Raw genomic sequence first — 16465 nt, forward strand, 5'->3', positions numbered from 1 at the left:
TATCGCCTTGGCCATGTGTCGGCTAATTTCCTCAACCGCCCGCCGCCACGGAGTCGGTCAAAAGTGCAGCGATCGATGGCATCTGCCGTTTGTCGGCCAAATGTGATAGCGCCGACGCTTGATGTGCGCAGTTCAGGCTGTCAATAAGCGAGCTCGCCGTGACACTTTTCTTATCAGTCAACATGCTTGATTAGAGGCGACGTCATGAAAGGGAAGGCCTTCTGTCGTTTGTCATGCTTTATGTTGTAAGAGGGGCCTTACGGGAATTACAGCCATTAATTGTGGCGAGCGCTCAGCCTTGAGAGGGCAGGTCGTATGCGGAGAAGGTAGCACGAGCTGAACGCTATCGGTTTGTTTTGTTTCAGGGCAATTTGTGTTAATTCAGCTTCCAACATCCACCCCAAGCCATTAATGCTCCTTGAGGCCTGATACTTTAAACTTTCACCCCTTAACCGCTAAATCCAAACCTCTGTGTAAAGTGAAAATACAAGTCTTCTAAATTTGACCAAATCACACAGATTTCGGTTAAGAACCCAGTAGCCAGGTGTAGAAAATGAAATTTTAAAAATCATAACAAAATCAAGCTGCCCTCCTTTCTCAAAGGCTGTGAGTGCTCAACTGTCAATCAAACGCCAGTGCTACGACCCAGAATAAAACGAAGCTACTCCGTCGAGATTTTTTTTTATGGATTGTCTACACACAACTACATGTTTCAGGCACTAAAATATATCTGGGTAAAGCCTCCGGAGGCTGCGATATATCCCACCGGGCTGTCACGGGAGTTTCCCATGCGTGACAATGAGGCGCTCTAAAGTGCCAGCCCAGAGCCTTGGTCCACATGTGAGATGTCAGGTGGGAACTTGTGTTAGTCATTTCCGCCCTCTCCTTGTTCTACCAGCAGACTCTGCGTGACGCGCATGCACTCGATGCCAACAATGAGCCGCTCTAAAGAACCCCAACTTGAATACAACTGTGTGAATAATATCAATGAATAGATTTTTTTGGGGGGATGGCAAAAAATGCAACAATTTGGTGTTTATGTGTCTCAGATGGGCAAATAATTTGACATTTGATAACAAAAGTGACCTTTCAAATAGTACTTTAAACATCGGCTGTGCAGTCAATGTCCTAAGATGGCCGACGGTTTAACTCTCTAACGGATAACTTCCATCATTTCCTGTGCAAAAGCGTCGAAATGTTCTTCACTTTCAGGCACTTCTGATGAGCACACACCGGAATCAAAGGCGTGACACAAAATGAAGAGCGAGCGAGTCGGCGCTGAGCACAGTGGGAATTTCAAGGGCGCCGACCCGTTTCTTTTAACCCCGCGATTGAGCTACGTTGGCGTGCTCATGACAAGCAGTCTGTCTAAAAAAAAAAAAAAGAAATAAGCCTCCTCCATGAAGTGTTTCACTCGACGAGCGCCCCCCCCTCCATTGAAAGCCCGTTTTAATGAATTGCCATGACGCTTGAATAAATGAGCTGCCGCCCGTGTTATTTTCCACGCTCATCAATATTCATGTCGCACAAACATCCAGCATCCAACCCCTTAATTACGAAGCGTTCCATTTTAAAACACCCAAAAAGGAGCAACGTCGGCTTATCGGATTTCGGGCCTAACTGGTGATTTTGCACACATGCCGAGGAAAATTGTTTAAAATCCTCCCGCCCTGGAGAGAAGCATCCACTTTTTGATTAGTGCACAAACAAGCAGCTTGGAGGCAGAAACATGATTTCACACTATTTCAAATGTATTCCATGTATACGCCAAGTGTCAATGTGAACTTGTGACATCGTCAAGTTGAGTACTCAGATGATGTTTGTTTTGAAAAAAAGTTGTACCTTTCACGCAGAATTGATATCACCTTCGAAGCCAGAAAATGTTGGATTGGACTTCACAGGGGGCTTAAGCCTGCTAGCGCCATCTGATTGGCTGACATGCAACCACAACAAGAAAAGAGCTCAAGCTAATTGTTGCTCGCTAGGGGGTCTCAGCAACAAAAGCAGCTATGATGTCATCCCCGTGGAATGATCACTCCAACCCTTCTTTCTACGTGTCGTGATATTTCCCAGGGCCCGTTGCTCTAATATGTGGCTTGCAGTGTCAGGCCCATGCTGAGGCGGCTCAGCTTTTTTTGTTTGCATATGTAAGCACCCCCCCGCCCCCTTCATACCCCCTCTCAGCTTCTCTCGGATCAGACAGTAAAACAAAGAGCATCTTTGTCTGCTGTGCCCATTGGACGCTGACAGGCGCAGACGAGAAAACGGTGTCGGATCGTAACGAGCGCATTTGCGTCGCTGGGCGACATCTCCGCCAGGACACAAAGCAGGCGACGGACCCGTCTCGTCATCTCGACCAGTCTGTGCCTGGTGTTTATCTTTCCTCTGGCAGAGACTGGACTGTTTTAACAGCTTGTCTTATCCTTCCGCCCATGTCTATCCAAATGTCGCGTTTTGGCCACAAATGAGAAGACAACGGACTTTATCAAAAGGGTTCAGACGGCTGATAAGATGTCAGACGGCTGGAGGCATAAACAAGCAGAACAGGCGTCTGCCGTAAACACCAACTAGAGTCGCAGCCCCTTTTACGCTAACCGGCTAATACTAATTAAATTTGAACTAAAACAACAAAATTGAGGGAAATCAAAATATACAAATAAAACGGATTTAATCTAACTGAATTGAAAAAAACAAAAGTCAAAACCAAAAAAAACCCAGCCCTAATTAATCTAACCTTGATAATTACGCAACACCGTGCTAGCATTTTAGCGAGATTTGCAGGCAAATAATTTCAAGGTGAATTCAACAAGCCTTAAATGTCGTTGCGGTGAGAGAACGCAAGCATTTACCCTTCCAAAAATAAGAAAATCCTCTCATACCATCTTATCAAATCTGCATTTTCTGACATGTTTTAGAGCAAAGGTCTGCTCAATCAGCTCAGTAAAAAAAATCGTAAAGGACTCTTTAACCAAATCAATCGATTTCAGCGTTTCTTGGCAAAGACATTTTGGTACACTGCCGTGATTACCACTGTGGAAAACAAGCCGTTTTAGCGCAGAGGCCAGAAATAATAGCAGAGTTTGTGTCGGAGCATCTGGCTGCACGCACACAACATCTGGTCATCCACCTCAGCTCATGAGCCAGCCGTCCACCATTCCATTTGAAAAAAAGGCCTGAGAGCATCCATTAGCCAATTTAGAGGCGCTACTCAACTTCCTTATCCCCGTCCTGACTGTCAGTCATACCGGCCGGGAAGCAAATGGAGCACTTTGCTGGCCGGCGTAATCGTAACGAAAGATGACAACGATGCTTTGGCGTGGGTGTGGCAGGCAAGCCAGCGTGAACTGCGCTGACAGCCTCAGTTACCAAATCATCCGGCGGGAGGTTGGAAAGGCTGACGGACGGGCGCTTGAACTCTTGCCAATGAACGTCCAAAGATGAGAGGACAGTTGACATAACGATAAGTTTGACAGCAAGGGTCAGGACATTCTGTGAAGTCGGGAAATTTACGGGAATATGCTCAATACTCGATAAGGATGAGACCATTTCTTGGAAAGGGGGGGACTGTCCAGTGGACAGTGTCCACCATTCTACAACATTTAGTTTGTATCGTTTTTGCATCATCATGCATGGTGGAGGTAATCAAGCGTTTTCACTGTCCTTGAAGAACAAAAGTGAAGTTGGCAAAGTGGTCACATTTCAGGGAGGGATTAGGTAATCTATCGACCAACAATCAGCACACCGCTGCGTCCCCCCCCCCGGAGTAAATAACCTAAGTGTCAGCTCGACCACAGGGAAGAAAAATTGCCTCATTGATTTACGCTGCCACATTTCTATCTGCGCTGTGGAAAAATTTGCCCCCGAAATGACTTAAAAGTAGGAACCGGATGGTGATCAGATCAAATCAGGTTCCTTGTCTTTCAGTGTGTGCGTGTTGCTGAGTCATGGTCTTTCCTGTGCTGAAAGGGTGAAGCATGTCTTGCAGCGCTGACTCAAGAAAACGCGCCGCAATCAAACAAGCCCAAGCAGACGTGTCTTTTCATGCCTTCCTGCGCTCGCTATATGAGCAGTCTGTACTGCCCACAGAGAAAAAAAACAGACATTTTCTTTAAACGACTCACCGGTAAAAAAGCTACACCAATTGTGTCCTACTTTTCCTGCATTTATTTTGCTTCGTATCAAAACTCACATTATTACAGTAGATGGTCAAAAATGTGAGTTGCTTCGATTGGCCAAGAATCAAATCGGCTGCCTCCACACCCACAACGGCGCAAACGTGCATTTCAAACTGTTCATACGCAGTTAGACTGCACTTTGGGCTCAAAGTAGGGCTCAAGATGATAAAAAAAATGTCTGACCCTCCTCCGCTATATAAAAAAACTTGAGCACCTTTACTAGCATCAGTTGTTGGTTTGGTAGCTCAGATCATGTAGAATTAAAAAGAAAAAAAAACTAATCTTGGCAGAGTTACGCCACCAACAATTCAAAAAGTTTTTGCAATCCTGCCAAGTAACAGAAGGCCCCCTGGCGAAGGTGATAACCTCCTGAACGGCGCGCTATATTGTGTTGATGGAACTTTCTTATCACTTTACGAGACGGCTTAAAGTGGAGAGTGGACACAATCTGTTGTACAAAGAGCAACTGGAACTCTATTAAACGTGCAAGGTTATCAAGGCTGATCTCTAGCACATTTTCAACTCGACACCCCCCCTCAAAATAAGCATTGGGATTACGAGGTGGACAAAAAAGACGGACAGAACCCGGAAGAGAGAAAGAGATTGGAGTGATGAACGATTACAAAGTTAAGGAGCGGTGATTTACAGGTCGCCTTTAGCTAAAGAACGCAGAATGTTTCTCCGTGCCGGCACATGACTCATAAATCTCCGTCGCTTTCTGTGTGTAGTCCAATAAAAGAAGGCCGGAGGGGACGGTGGGGGAGAGGGGGGCAAACCACGGAGAAGTGCTGAGTGGACACTTTGGTGGCGTCAATACCGGGCGGCGGTAAACTCTTGATCCCCTGTATTGTTTTTGTTTTGGATGGGAACGGCTGCGAGGTGAACTTTGACCCCGATAAAGAGCACTGATGATGCTGACTCAACTTCCTGTTTCCTGCCTCTAGATATGAGAAAGTGAATCCCACATCCTGCGTCTCGGGGTTGTTTGATGAGTCGGCTGTCGAATGACAAGCACCAATAGTGATGTTTTTTTCCTTGTTTGACAAATCATGGATGCACACAGGTGACGTTTATGGCTGAGCAATTAATCGAATTCAAATCGGCATTGCAATTTTCAAAAGGAAAAGACAGAAATTTGTAAAAAAAATCCTTCCGCTTCATTTCAGTCGGACAGAAAGCTCATTTTACATTTCTAAAACATAACAGAGTACAATATGATCAAACGATTTTAAAATGTAATTGGAGTTTGATTCAGTCGGATTACGATTCAAGTTACGGCTGTAGCTTTTGTCATGTTGATTAACATACAACAGCATGTAAAAGCTCTCCAACGCTCAACCTATCCAAGTGAATGAAATTCAAACAGCAAAACATCAGTGAAGTCAAACCGATTATATCAGGTGTACATCTCGCATAAAAGACGATTTGATACGATTCCCGATACGTACGATAGGCGAAATCATTCAGCTTTCCAAAAATTGCATCCTCACTTCTTTGTTGGATAACGACTAAACCGCCATCCCGGTTCATCTGCATATAAAACTCTCATTGTCAAGGACACATTTCGAGCTGCGGTTGCCACGGTAACAGTCTTGTTTATGTCCCATATGTCTTTGTTCCTGCCTCCCACTACCGACGCAGCTACAAGATGACCCTCTTTCCCTGCAGCACGGTCCTAATCTCGACACTTTGAGGTGACTCTCGTCACACTAAAAATACACCTTCAGCATATGTGCACTTGTGCAGGCGGGGACCAACTTGCGTTTGTTTGTTTTTTACCTGCACCAACATGCACACTGCCAGAAGTATTTTTACATCCTAATCACGACACTCCTGTTGTTTACATTAACGTCATCATCTTCTTCTGCAGATGTTAGCAGCGTCTCTGATTTAAAACTCAGTAAAAAAAAATTAAAAAAGTAATAATGTGTATTTCTGTATATTATATAGATAGCAGACAAGACTCAAGACGAAATTTGCGTAGCTTGTCTTGGCTACGTTTCAACTGGACGTGTTGCACAGGCGAGAAGCTGATGATGATGAAAGTCTAGATTACAATGTCAGTGAGTCAGCGTAGGCTTCGAATCTGCAATCCTAGCGGCTCATCCTCGCCAGGTCAGCTCACTTTCGTCCGGGGCGGGATGACGCCGAGTTGGACCGACATGAAAGAAAACGATCCGTCTCCCTCCTTTGCGTTTTTTTTTTCTCTCCAATGCGCTCTGGTGAGTGCGAACAGAACAAGATGCGGGGCGGATGAAAGCGGCGAGGCAAGAGAGCGATATGGAGAAGGACAGACTCGGGGGGCGGAGGTTGGGGTGGGGGGTCTGATAGAAACGACATGGCAGTGATGTGAAATCCACAGCGAGACGTGTGCAATTGGATTGGAGAGGAGCATATACACTCCCTCCATCGTGTCGCCCGCTCATGAATTATTCATGTCAGCCATGATGTCGGGGAGCTTTTTCAGCGGGCGACCACCCTCCGAGATAACTTCAACTCATGTGAACACCGGGGTCACGATTTATCCACAGCACGAGTCAATTTGTCCAAAAAAAAAAAAAAAAAAATACTTGCATCTAGAATTCATGTCAATATCATTCAGCCAGCATGTATTAGTCATGTGGCTAGGAATTCTAATAGGTCAGACTACATCGTTATTAGTTGTACAGTGGCAAAAAAAATATATGGGGGACTTGTCACGAATCAAATTCTGCTGGTACAAAAGAGTAAGACACTATAAAATAATATCCATATCGTATTCAGCTCTAGGTTCTCAATTCAGGCTCCCCATAGAGCCGCTCGCTCAGTGTGATTCACACACCCAGTGAAATAGATCCTCCTTTTAATTTACTCCTTTACTTGAAGCCTTTGTCTAAAAAAAGCACAGAGCTCATTTATTTTGTGTAAAGTCCTGGAGTCACAGGATGCAGGAAACGTTTACCTACTCCGGGCTCTAAACGTGAGAGTAAGTGATTTGGGGAGATTGTTGTCACATGTGGGACGTGGCCATACTGATGCCGAACTTAAATGCCTTGAAGGCTTTTCTTTGTCAGAAAATGCTTCTGTCTTTCATTGTCTGTTCATGTCAAGCACACAAGAGATTGTTGTGTACAAGAGAACCATTACTCGCCATAAATTCCTGCATATTCTTCCAAGCTCTTTTAAGCTTCCCTTACCCCTTTCCTTCGTTCTGAAAATCTTTTGCTTGCCACTCAAACTTGTTTTCGAAGAGTACGAACACAGGAGATTGTTGTCACAGCAAGAAAATGCTATCTACAAAGATGTGCGCTTGTTTGCCTTGACTGAGGTAAGCCCTCAACCGTGCGGCAACAACCAGACACGGAGTCATATGAGAATGCCAAACTTTGAAATGTCAAGCCATGCGGACTTTTTTTGTTGTTTTTTTTTTTTAATAAAAGGAAATATCCAACAAAATGTTCACTTAGAATTCAAAAGCGGAACCTCAGCACACGCGCAAGTGTTGAATCATCGAAGGCAATTTCATGCTCATCTTGTCTGAACGGGGTTAATCATGTGACCTTTACGCTGCTGTCTGTGGGGCGGGCAGCGGCCTTGTTTTAGCCTACTCCAAGTTTATCTGGCATTAAAAATCCCCTGTAGGAATCACCATAAGGCCACCACGGAAGGTTGAGAAGTGCGGAGCCAACAATGCAACACACTGTCACACACGGAAAGGTTAGCGCTGCTTAGCGCAGAACCGGCAGTACACGTGACATTTCAGAAAATCTTGTGAGACTCCAGAAGGAGTGTGATGTACAAAGTACTTTTTCTGGTTTTTGCTTTTTCATTTGACCAAGAACAATAAAACACCATCATGTTCACATTTTAGGCTCAATTGATTTTTTTTCTTAAAAATGGAAAAATTTATGAATACAAGAGATTGTTGTCACATGCTGGACAGAGCCATTACATGCCAGAAATTCCTGCAACATCTCTTGCCAGTTTTAGTCTTGTCAATCAATTAGAGTGAGTTACTAATGTTGTGAATTGAGTTTCCAGATTAAGTGAGCATGTTTCAATTCATTATTTTATTTCACCGTCTTGGTCTAATGTGAACATTTGGGAGAATGTTTGTACTAAAAAACTTCCTTTCATCTTGCAGTGATGGAGGTTTTCATCTATGCTGTTTGCCCAGCAGCAAGGTCTGTGTTGTTACTTTCCACACAAATGAGTGTCGTGAGCCAAAGGGAGCTAAGAAATCAGAAAAAAAAAAAAAACAAGTTGCTCCCCACCAAAACAAACGAGAGCCGAGTGTTTTGGAAGGCGAGTGAGGGCTCTTGATATAGACGAGCTGCCATCGGCTGGGCGGGCCAGCACCAGTGACGGCCGACTTGGCCCAGGGACAGCAATCGCCATTCAAATTCAATGCCAACATGCCGCTTCCAAAGCGCATCCCAGTCTGGCCGCCACATTCTGCTTGGACCCACTGAATGTGTGTGAAGGGCTGTTGCCAGGGCAACCCAGAATACAGATAGACTCGAAACTGAACCTAAACAAGATACAATGAATGATTTCCATAGAAAAAATGTAGACATAGCCATGCTAGGAAAACTTTTTCATGGGGCGATTGTTGTTATTGTAGCCAGTACAGTACGTGCTAGAAATTCCTGCATCTTACATTCTTTCATTCTCTTCATCATGACTTTTGCTTCTCTTCTTCTACTTCTGTAACTTGGGTATCTAATTCAAATCAATTATAGCCTTCCATCTTGCAAGTTAAACCCCATAAATTCTCATCACATTTAGGATGCAACGAGCACTGGCAAGAAATTCCTGCAGATCTTCTCATGCTCACATTGAAAGTAGAAAAATTCTTAAACAGGGTCGTGTACATTTAATATCCCCTGAAAAAGGTTTCATTGACTCCAGTCAGCAGATGGTCTAAAGTCCTAAAGTCCCGCTTGGTAGGTAAACAACATGCATGCACACTGACACAAGCGTTCACATTTAATTGCACACATCTGTTACCGCCTCCCCATTCTGCTGTAATCAGCTTTTCAGAGCACGTCGACTGCAACCGTAATGGAGAACATCGAGGCCGGCGTACCGAAAAGCTGAATCATTGCGTGACATTATATCTCCTCTCCCTTCACATGCGTCACTGTCGAGAGAGAAAAGCTAATTAGCCAAAGTAGCTACTCTTCCAGTCGCCGCTGCTACCGACCGGTCGGGACCCGCCATCGGTTACCAGGCAGACCAAACCTATCGATAGCCGATGCCTCGGGGACTGCGGGCGCACAGCCAACTCGTCAATAATGGCGATCCATCTCTCTGCCTCCAACTCACGAAGAACAAATGTGACCTTTTGTCCAACAAGCACAAATCAAATTCTTTACATTTCACAGACAGAAATGGTAAAAAGAGCCTTTGTTTGAGTTAACAACTGCCTCTTTTAACTCATTCACTGTCAGCCAAGTTAAAATTGATTTTGACTTCTACAGCCGTCAACGGCTGTGAATGAGTTAACCGCTCTGCACTAGGTCTGAGCTACAGGTCATCAGAAGAAGCTCAGGTGAGTCGGAACGAGCTCATTACAGCACAGCGGCTGGCCCACCTGACCGGCGAGATCCGAGGAAGTGTTCTCTCTTGACCACGGCTCCAATTTAACGGCGAGACGGATGACCCGGCTTAATGTGTAAATTGTCTAATTGGATGATTTGCATGACTCTGATATGGATCACACTAAACGCAGAGTAGATGTGAGAGAGATTGCGCAACCTCCAGGTTGGAAGTGTACATTTTGGGTGTCCTTTATTTTCCCCCTCAGTGGATCTTATCAAAAAATACAGATTTTCACTTTCCGCACCCCCCCCCCAACAAAAGAGAGCGTGGAGGAAGAGGTTGGCCTAGATGCAAGCAAGCAGCACAGTATGCGAGCCCCCCAAGCCGGCGGGTGGGCGCTGCTCTGCTTTTATGGCCGCCTAATTGGTCAGAAAACAACACGGGCAAGTCGGCCTAAGGGGGAGGGGCCATGGGGGGCGGGCTAGCCTGGCTCGCTGTGTCTTTTCACTTCTAGAATCGGGCCTGGAGTTCTTGTGGTGTTTTTTTCTTAAGAATGTCCGCTCTGTACTTGTCTCTAGGCCTTGCTCGGGCATGTGATTCGACCTACAATGGAGGAGGATCAGGAACTAAACAAAAAGACTAAATCGAACAATTAATGTGGTTGCTGGACTTTCTCGAGTTCTAGGCGGGGCTCGGGCATTCTGCCAAGGTCATGCTACTAGAACAGACAGCATCAGGACATCAGACCGCAATGCTATTGCTAACCGCAATGATATTGCTAATACCCCAAAACCAAACCACATTGCCAAATGAGCCTTTCTTCTCCACCGTTTTCAGCACCGGCAAGCAAATAGCCGTTAATTATCCGAATGCTTACAAAGGAGGTTTCAGTCATTGCCGGGTGTATGTGTATTTGCTCATTATTACAGCAATTAGGCGGTTAATCAAATGACGGCAGCGGGCGTTCATTAAAGAGCTCTTCCTTCAAGGTCGGACGGCCAAAAAAAGGACGCGTTTGGTCGCTGTCCCGAGGTCTTTAAACGCGATTAATGAGAGCGCGCAGACTGCTGTTGGCCATCGATCCTATCGGATGCTCGGGTGGCTCACGAGACGCGTTATTAGCTAGCCTAGGCTCATTATTAGCTACACATGCTCTAGCTAATTAAGCTTTTGGGCTTTCACCTTCACTTTTTGTGTCATTTACCTCTTCTAGGCTGCGCGTGACCCTGGTAGGATCTCATCCGTCTGAATGACGACTGTGTTGTGACATCTGACCACAACATTGTTAAGCTTTTGACCCACAATGGAGGAAGAAACCCTCGAGGCTACGTTGTCGCTTGGGTTCTAGGACAAGCTCAAGTCGGATGCTTTCCCCTGTTGGCGGGTTGTTTTTCTTTTTCTGTGGCTTTTCCTTTTTAATCCGGTTGACATTGATTTTTTTTATTTTTTTTGAAGAATGCACAAGAGACAGTGTTGGACTTTTTTTTATGAATTCTTGGCAGTCCTCGAGCATGCTGAAACTCTCAAGGAGTGTGTTTTTTACGTTTTTCACCTTTTGATCACTGTTGTTGTTTATTGAGAACACTTTAATGCTGACTTTCGACTTTTCTCTTGGGTTCTTGGCCCCGCTTGAGCATGCTGCTACGGCCTGATAGTCCTCTCGTCACAAAGTGTAAAGAAAAGGAAAGAAAAATCCTGATAAAAAAAAATTTGGCTTCATCTTAGCCCAAAGGCTGGAACGCAATCAAACGTGTTGTTTTAGAGCCCGATGGCGAGTGTTCAGACACTTTGGGTGGTGGGGGTTTGGGGGGGCGGTCTATGCACAATGACCCCATTATGCCAGCAAGAGACACCCCCTCTCGAGAAATTGGCTTTTGCATGGAACTTATTGCAACATCGCATCTTGCTGGGGGAGAAAATCTTGGTGATGAAATCTGAGCTGCACCTATATGCCTTGGAAGACTTTCTTCATTTTTTTTCTTTTAAAAAGGAAATGACGCAAAAAAAAAAAACCCTCAGGCTAGAATGGCAAACATGAGGGGGGGCTGCAAGTTGGGAAAAAAAACACTACCGATGCCTGATTTCAAACAAGAAAGTTTGAGGGAGGAGTGTGGAAGAAACAAAGGGAAGAACATCTGTAATGTGTTGAGTGGGACTCGTCACCAGGAAAAAGGCTGCAAGCTGCTTACGTTACGCAACGCTTTCAACACCGCAATCCGTGGAAGATGAAGTGGAAAAAAACAAAACACAAATGTGGGGTTTTTTTTCATATCAGAGAATGTTCACCTTGACGGGCATTTTTATGAGCTATCAGCAGAAAAACACAATCTAAAGAGGAGAACTAGGAGGTGACAGCAAGACTTTATGGCTAAATATGCTTCGATGGTCAGTTTAGCCCTTCTTAGTTCTACTTTAGTCTTATTGTGCAGTCATTAAATCAAAATGAAACAGGATCCAATGGGCTCAAAATCTTTGGAAATGAGTTACTATATGGCAAAGGCAGGGGGGGCCGGAAGGGTGTGAAACATGCTCTATATGCAAAAAAGGAATAAAAAAAAAAAAACCATAACTGATACCACTGTACTTCCTTTTCCTGTCCCAATGTCACCCGACGACAAACGCTTCAGGAAACGATAGCGCTTCATCAGCTAAACCAGCTGCTACCTCTCACGTGTCGGTGACTAACCTCCCCCCCGAAAAGATGATTTCAAAAATCTAAATTAATAAATAAACAAATATCTAAATAAATAAACATTATATTTAAAAAAGTATTTAAAATAAATAAATACAAAATACATATTTAAATAAATAAAAACAAATTTTAAAAAAAGCAACTATTTAAATAAATACAAAATGAATATTCAAATAAATAAATACAAAATATTGAATTCCTACAACTGAGTTCTTTTGGTATCTGCACAGTGCAAAAAAAAAAAACCAAAGAAACCAACAACAACCTGAAAGCGTTTATTTGTGTATGTGCAAGTCATTCGGGGCTGCACGGTACAAATTTGCTTTCAACAACTGGCAAATGTTTACCCTCGGCTGTCCTTTTTTCTCCATCTCCTAAGTCTCCACCTACACATGCTGATAAGCTAACACGACCATCAAACAAGTACCTATATACTTTGTTGCTTAGCAGTAATTTGATGAGTCAAAATGAATAAGTCAAAATGAAAGAGGACCTGACTTTTGGGAACCATTATGTTCTCACGATGCATTTGGGGGGAAAAAGGCAAAATAGGACATATCGCAACTCCAAGCGAAAACAAGAACAATTCCAGCCAGGGTTCAACGTGCTCAAAACAACATGGAAACTGGAGCTCACAACGGAGATCTACTGGCATCATCGATTGTTGTTGTAAAAAAATGAATTACGTGCAGAAATCAGATTTAATGATCAATTCTATTTTTTGATGTGGCCGTCGACATGAACTCAAAACAGTTCACAAATTAGCAATGGCAATCTCTCTCGTAGTAAGTAGTTCATATTTTGGCAGAATGATAACGGAAAATCTGAGTGGTGATTTGCATACCACAGAAACTTGTGTGCCAGCAAGCAGTTTGGCTTTGTAAAGGGGCTAGTCATTAAAAAATAAATAAAATAGTTAATAAATAAATTGGCAACAGAAGCGCAGCAGTAGAAAAATAGCTTTAGCCTCAGATGACCAGAGCCGGCGGCTGAAACACAAAACTTGTGCAGAGCTCAGCTTGACGGGCAAAGTCACGCTGACATTTTATGTGCAAAGGGGGAAGCTAGTCACAGAGAGGTCGCCCCACGCGAGGGGGGGGGGGGACCAGGAGAGGCAGCGCTGCCATCCGCCGACACCTCGGTGATCATGCTGCCCTGTCCCCGCCGGCCTAAGAGGCGTGTTGCGGCAGGAGAGGGTGTCATGGTGTACAAATCTAAATTTTATCCAAGTCACAAGGCTAAAGAGGTCTTCTTGCCACAGTGTCATCACCTTTGATCATTTTGGGGCAACAGTTCAAACTTGCTTCTAAAAATAAGACCTTAATGGGTTTCCCCTCTAAAAAAAAAAGAAAAAAAATGGCAATCTGAGATGCTTTATCTTCGGGAGGCTGGTGGCATTAGCACAGCCTTATGTGATCATTAGGAGACTTTTATCATCTCTCTTGCAGCTTCAATATTGGACCCGCAACACGAATCGGCGGCAGATCGCTTCAAGTCTTTTGTGTCCCTCTGATTCAATCAAAGACGTTCTCCGCCTCAACGGAGATGTTAATTACTAATTATGTGATCTGTTTTGTTCTTATGACAGCTCGCAAAGAGAAACAAAAGTCAAAACATCGGCTCTTACCTCTTTGACTTTCTCCCGCCGCTTGTCTGTCTTTGGGTCCCCGGGTTTGCCGCCGTCCCTCCCCAGTGGCGGCTTCAGCAGACACCTCCGGAACTTTTTGTAGGCAAACGTTGCACCTGAGTCAGGCGAGGAGTCTTTGTCTGACCCCAGGGTCATGTCCTCCTGAGCTTTTCCGCCGGCCAGACGTTCCTCAGTGGCCTCGTAGGATGGAGGCGTCTTACGGGTGAGACCCTTAAGCCTGGCAAGACCTCCTCCGCCGGCTCCGCCAGCAATCACAACGACTCCGCTCTCCCCCTTGGCGGAGGTCACCCCTCGCGGGTGCTCCTGGTCTCGTTGACTCTTGGAGCGCTCACTGGCATCATTTTCGGCCGCCATGCCTGAACCCGCCGCCGTGGCCGGTTGGGTCTCACTCTTGGATAAGAAGATGCGCTTCAGCCTCACCGAGTCTGGCAAGAAGAAGAGCGCCCCGAAGCAAAGGGTCACCAAGCCTGACAGGAAGAGCAAAAAGACAAACTTCTGCGACAGGCGAAGGCCCATGCCGGACGCAGAAACGCCCGGCAACTTTCGGAACACCATCTGGGATAACTTCTTCTGTCTCTTCTTCTGTTCGGGAGTCTTTCAGATGCTTTTTTTTTTTTTGCTTCCCTCCACACAGCTGGTTGGCAGTGCACAAGGCCTGGCTTCCAGGCAACACTTGAGCTTGTTTAGCGAAGAGCTGGCAACACAAGCCCGCCACCCCGGGCTCTCTTTAGTGACGGGCTGCAGCGTCTCTGGTGCATGCTACCGGTGTCTTTTTTGTTTTTTGTTTTTTTTAACCCTGCAAGCTTTTCTTTCTTCTTTCTCTAATAAAACACATGCAGAGAAGACGTGGACAAAGTTGTGTGTGGATGCATGATGCTCACACACGCGCAGGGTTGTCAATAACAAACCCTCATCGATGGATAATCCCTCCACGATAACATGAATCCAGCGTTACCATCCGAGCTCACGCAACTAGCTTTGGGGGCGCCTCCTCCTCGCAACGCCGCTCTTCGCCCTTCTTCTCCGGCGTCAACACGCAGCGACGAGCCGATGGCCGGATGGTGTGAAACGGACGAAAGGACGGGAGAAAGCCTTTTTTATGTCCTGCGCCAACTTATCCGACTCGATGAACAAACAGAGAAAAAATATCCAAACGCCTGGGTGAACAGGCAGGGGAGGACACGCAGCTGCTCGTAACCGCCTCAGCCGCGCCTCGCTCGGCTCTCTCGCGCCGTGTGTGCCGTTGCAGCCGCCGAGGAGGTCCGCCTGGAGGATGTGGAGGAGACACAGTGTACAAGCTCAGGTAGTGCAGCAGGAGAGGGAGAGCGAAAGCGAGAGAGAGAGAGGTGGGGGGGTTGAAACCCACCCTTCTTCTTTACTCGGTGATCCAGTGGGATGCTCGGATGCCTTTGATGGATTCACGCGGCAGCTTATCACAACACAGCCGGGGAAGAGGAGGAGGAGGAGATGGTTTTGATTCAGATTCCGGAGCATCTACAATCCCTTCGCCGCTAGAGAAAGCAGCTTTTCTACTGGAAGATAAAAATGCAACAAAATGGAAACTGGTGTGACGAAAATATAGGTTATATTTATGTTGTTGTTTTTTTTTTTTTTTAAGTTACAATGTGCCGGACCTCAGTAGCAAGCCTCTCACCCAGCAGGCTACGTATGTTTAGGGCAGACACTCATGGAATAAAGACGTGGTCCTCCTTTCTCCCACAGCAAACTTGTTTGGACAAGCAGAAAAAAAACCGTCACTGCTAAATTTCGAAGGAAATTATATTTGCGATTTATTTTTTTTATTTAAAACCTCTATAATCATCACTATTATCTATTGCTTCCTCCATCCATCATTTTCACTTCCATTTTTTCTCAATTTTCCCTGATTCTTTTACACTGACCTACTTTCCTTGCTTTTTCTCCTTTTCTTTCTCATTACTTTGTTACCGTGCTGATTAAAATAACAAATAACCTAAAACTGAGGGGACGAGGTTCTCTGCCTTCCATCATCAATACTTTTCAAATATATTTTTTTCTATCCCTTTCTTACCCACCTGTCTTTTTTCCTTCCTTTCTTTCTTTCTTGCTTCCTAAACAAGGAAGGATTCAAACCCAGACTCAATGACACTCGCATTTTCCATGAATTCTATTTATAATTCCTATCTTCCTATCTTTATTTTCAGTGCTTGCCTTTTTTTGCTTATGTTCCATTCTCCGTCTCCCCATAATCCAAAAGACGTCTGTAGTCATCCATCCTACCAGTAACTATAAAAAAAGTACATGAAACACATTCAGAGAAACATTTGGGCTCAAAGCATCCGAGCAGGTTTGAACTGGCAATTGTCAATGGAAATCATGTAAAAATGCACTTAAGCTGAATCCCAGTTGACTGTTCTCCCCCTCATATGACAAATGAAGGAATAAGTG

At 45.0% G+C, this 16465-nt stretch overlaps 1 protein-coding gene across 3 annotated transcripts in view; it reads right to left on the reverse strand.

Moving 5' to 3' along the window:
* LOC148392338 (mannosyl-oligosaccharide 1,2-alpha-mannosidase IA) overlaps window positions 1-15544 on the reverse strand; it is a 68719-nt gene extending 53175 nt beyond the window's left edge. Inside the window, exons 1-2 of one of the 3 annotated variants that reach the window (XM_088386752.1) lie at window positions 15405-15544; window positions 14018-15304 (exon numbers count right to left, since the gene is read on the reverse strand). In XM_088386752.1, the coding sequence (XP_088242878.1) occupies window positions 14018-14593 (576 nt within the window). In that variant the 5' untranslated portion in view covers window positions 14594-15304; window positions 15405-15544. Of the gene's footprint in view, window positions 1-14017; window positions 15383-15404 lie in introns of those variants that run through there. The other 2 variants (XM_088386751.1, XM_088386753.1) reach the window with 2 other exon arrangements.
* Window positions 15545-16465: the final 921 nt, after the last annotated feature.

This window comes from Syngnathus floridae, chromosome 10 (assembly GCF_059516105.1).
Source record: "Syngnathus floridae isolate MCC-2025c chromosome 10, RoL_Sflo_1.0, whole genome shotgun sequence".
In the NCBI taxonomy this organism is placed as follows: Eukaryota; Metazoa; Chordata; class Actinopteri; order Syngnathiformes; family Syngnathidae; genus Syngnathus; species Syngnathus floridae.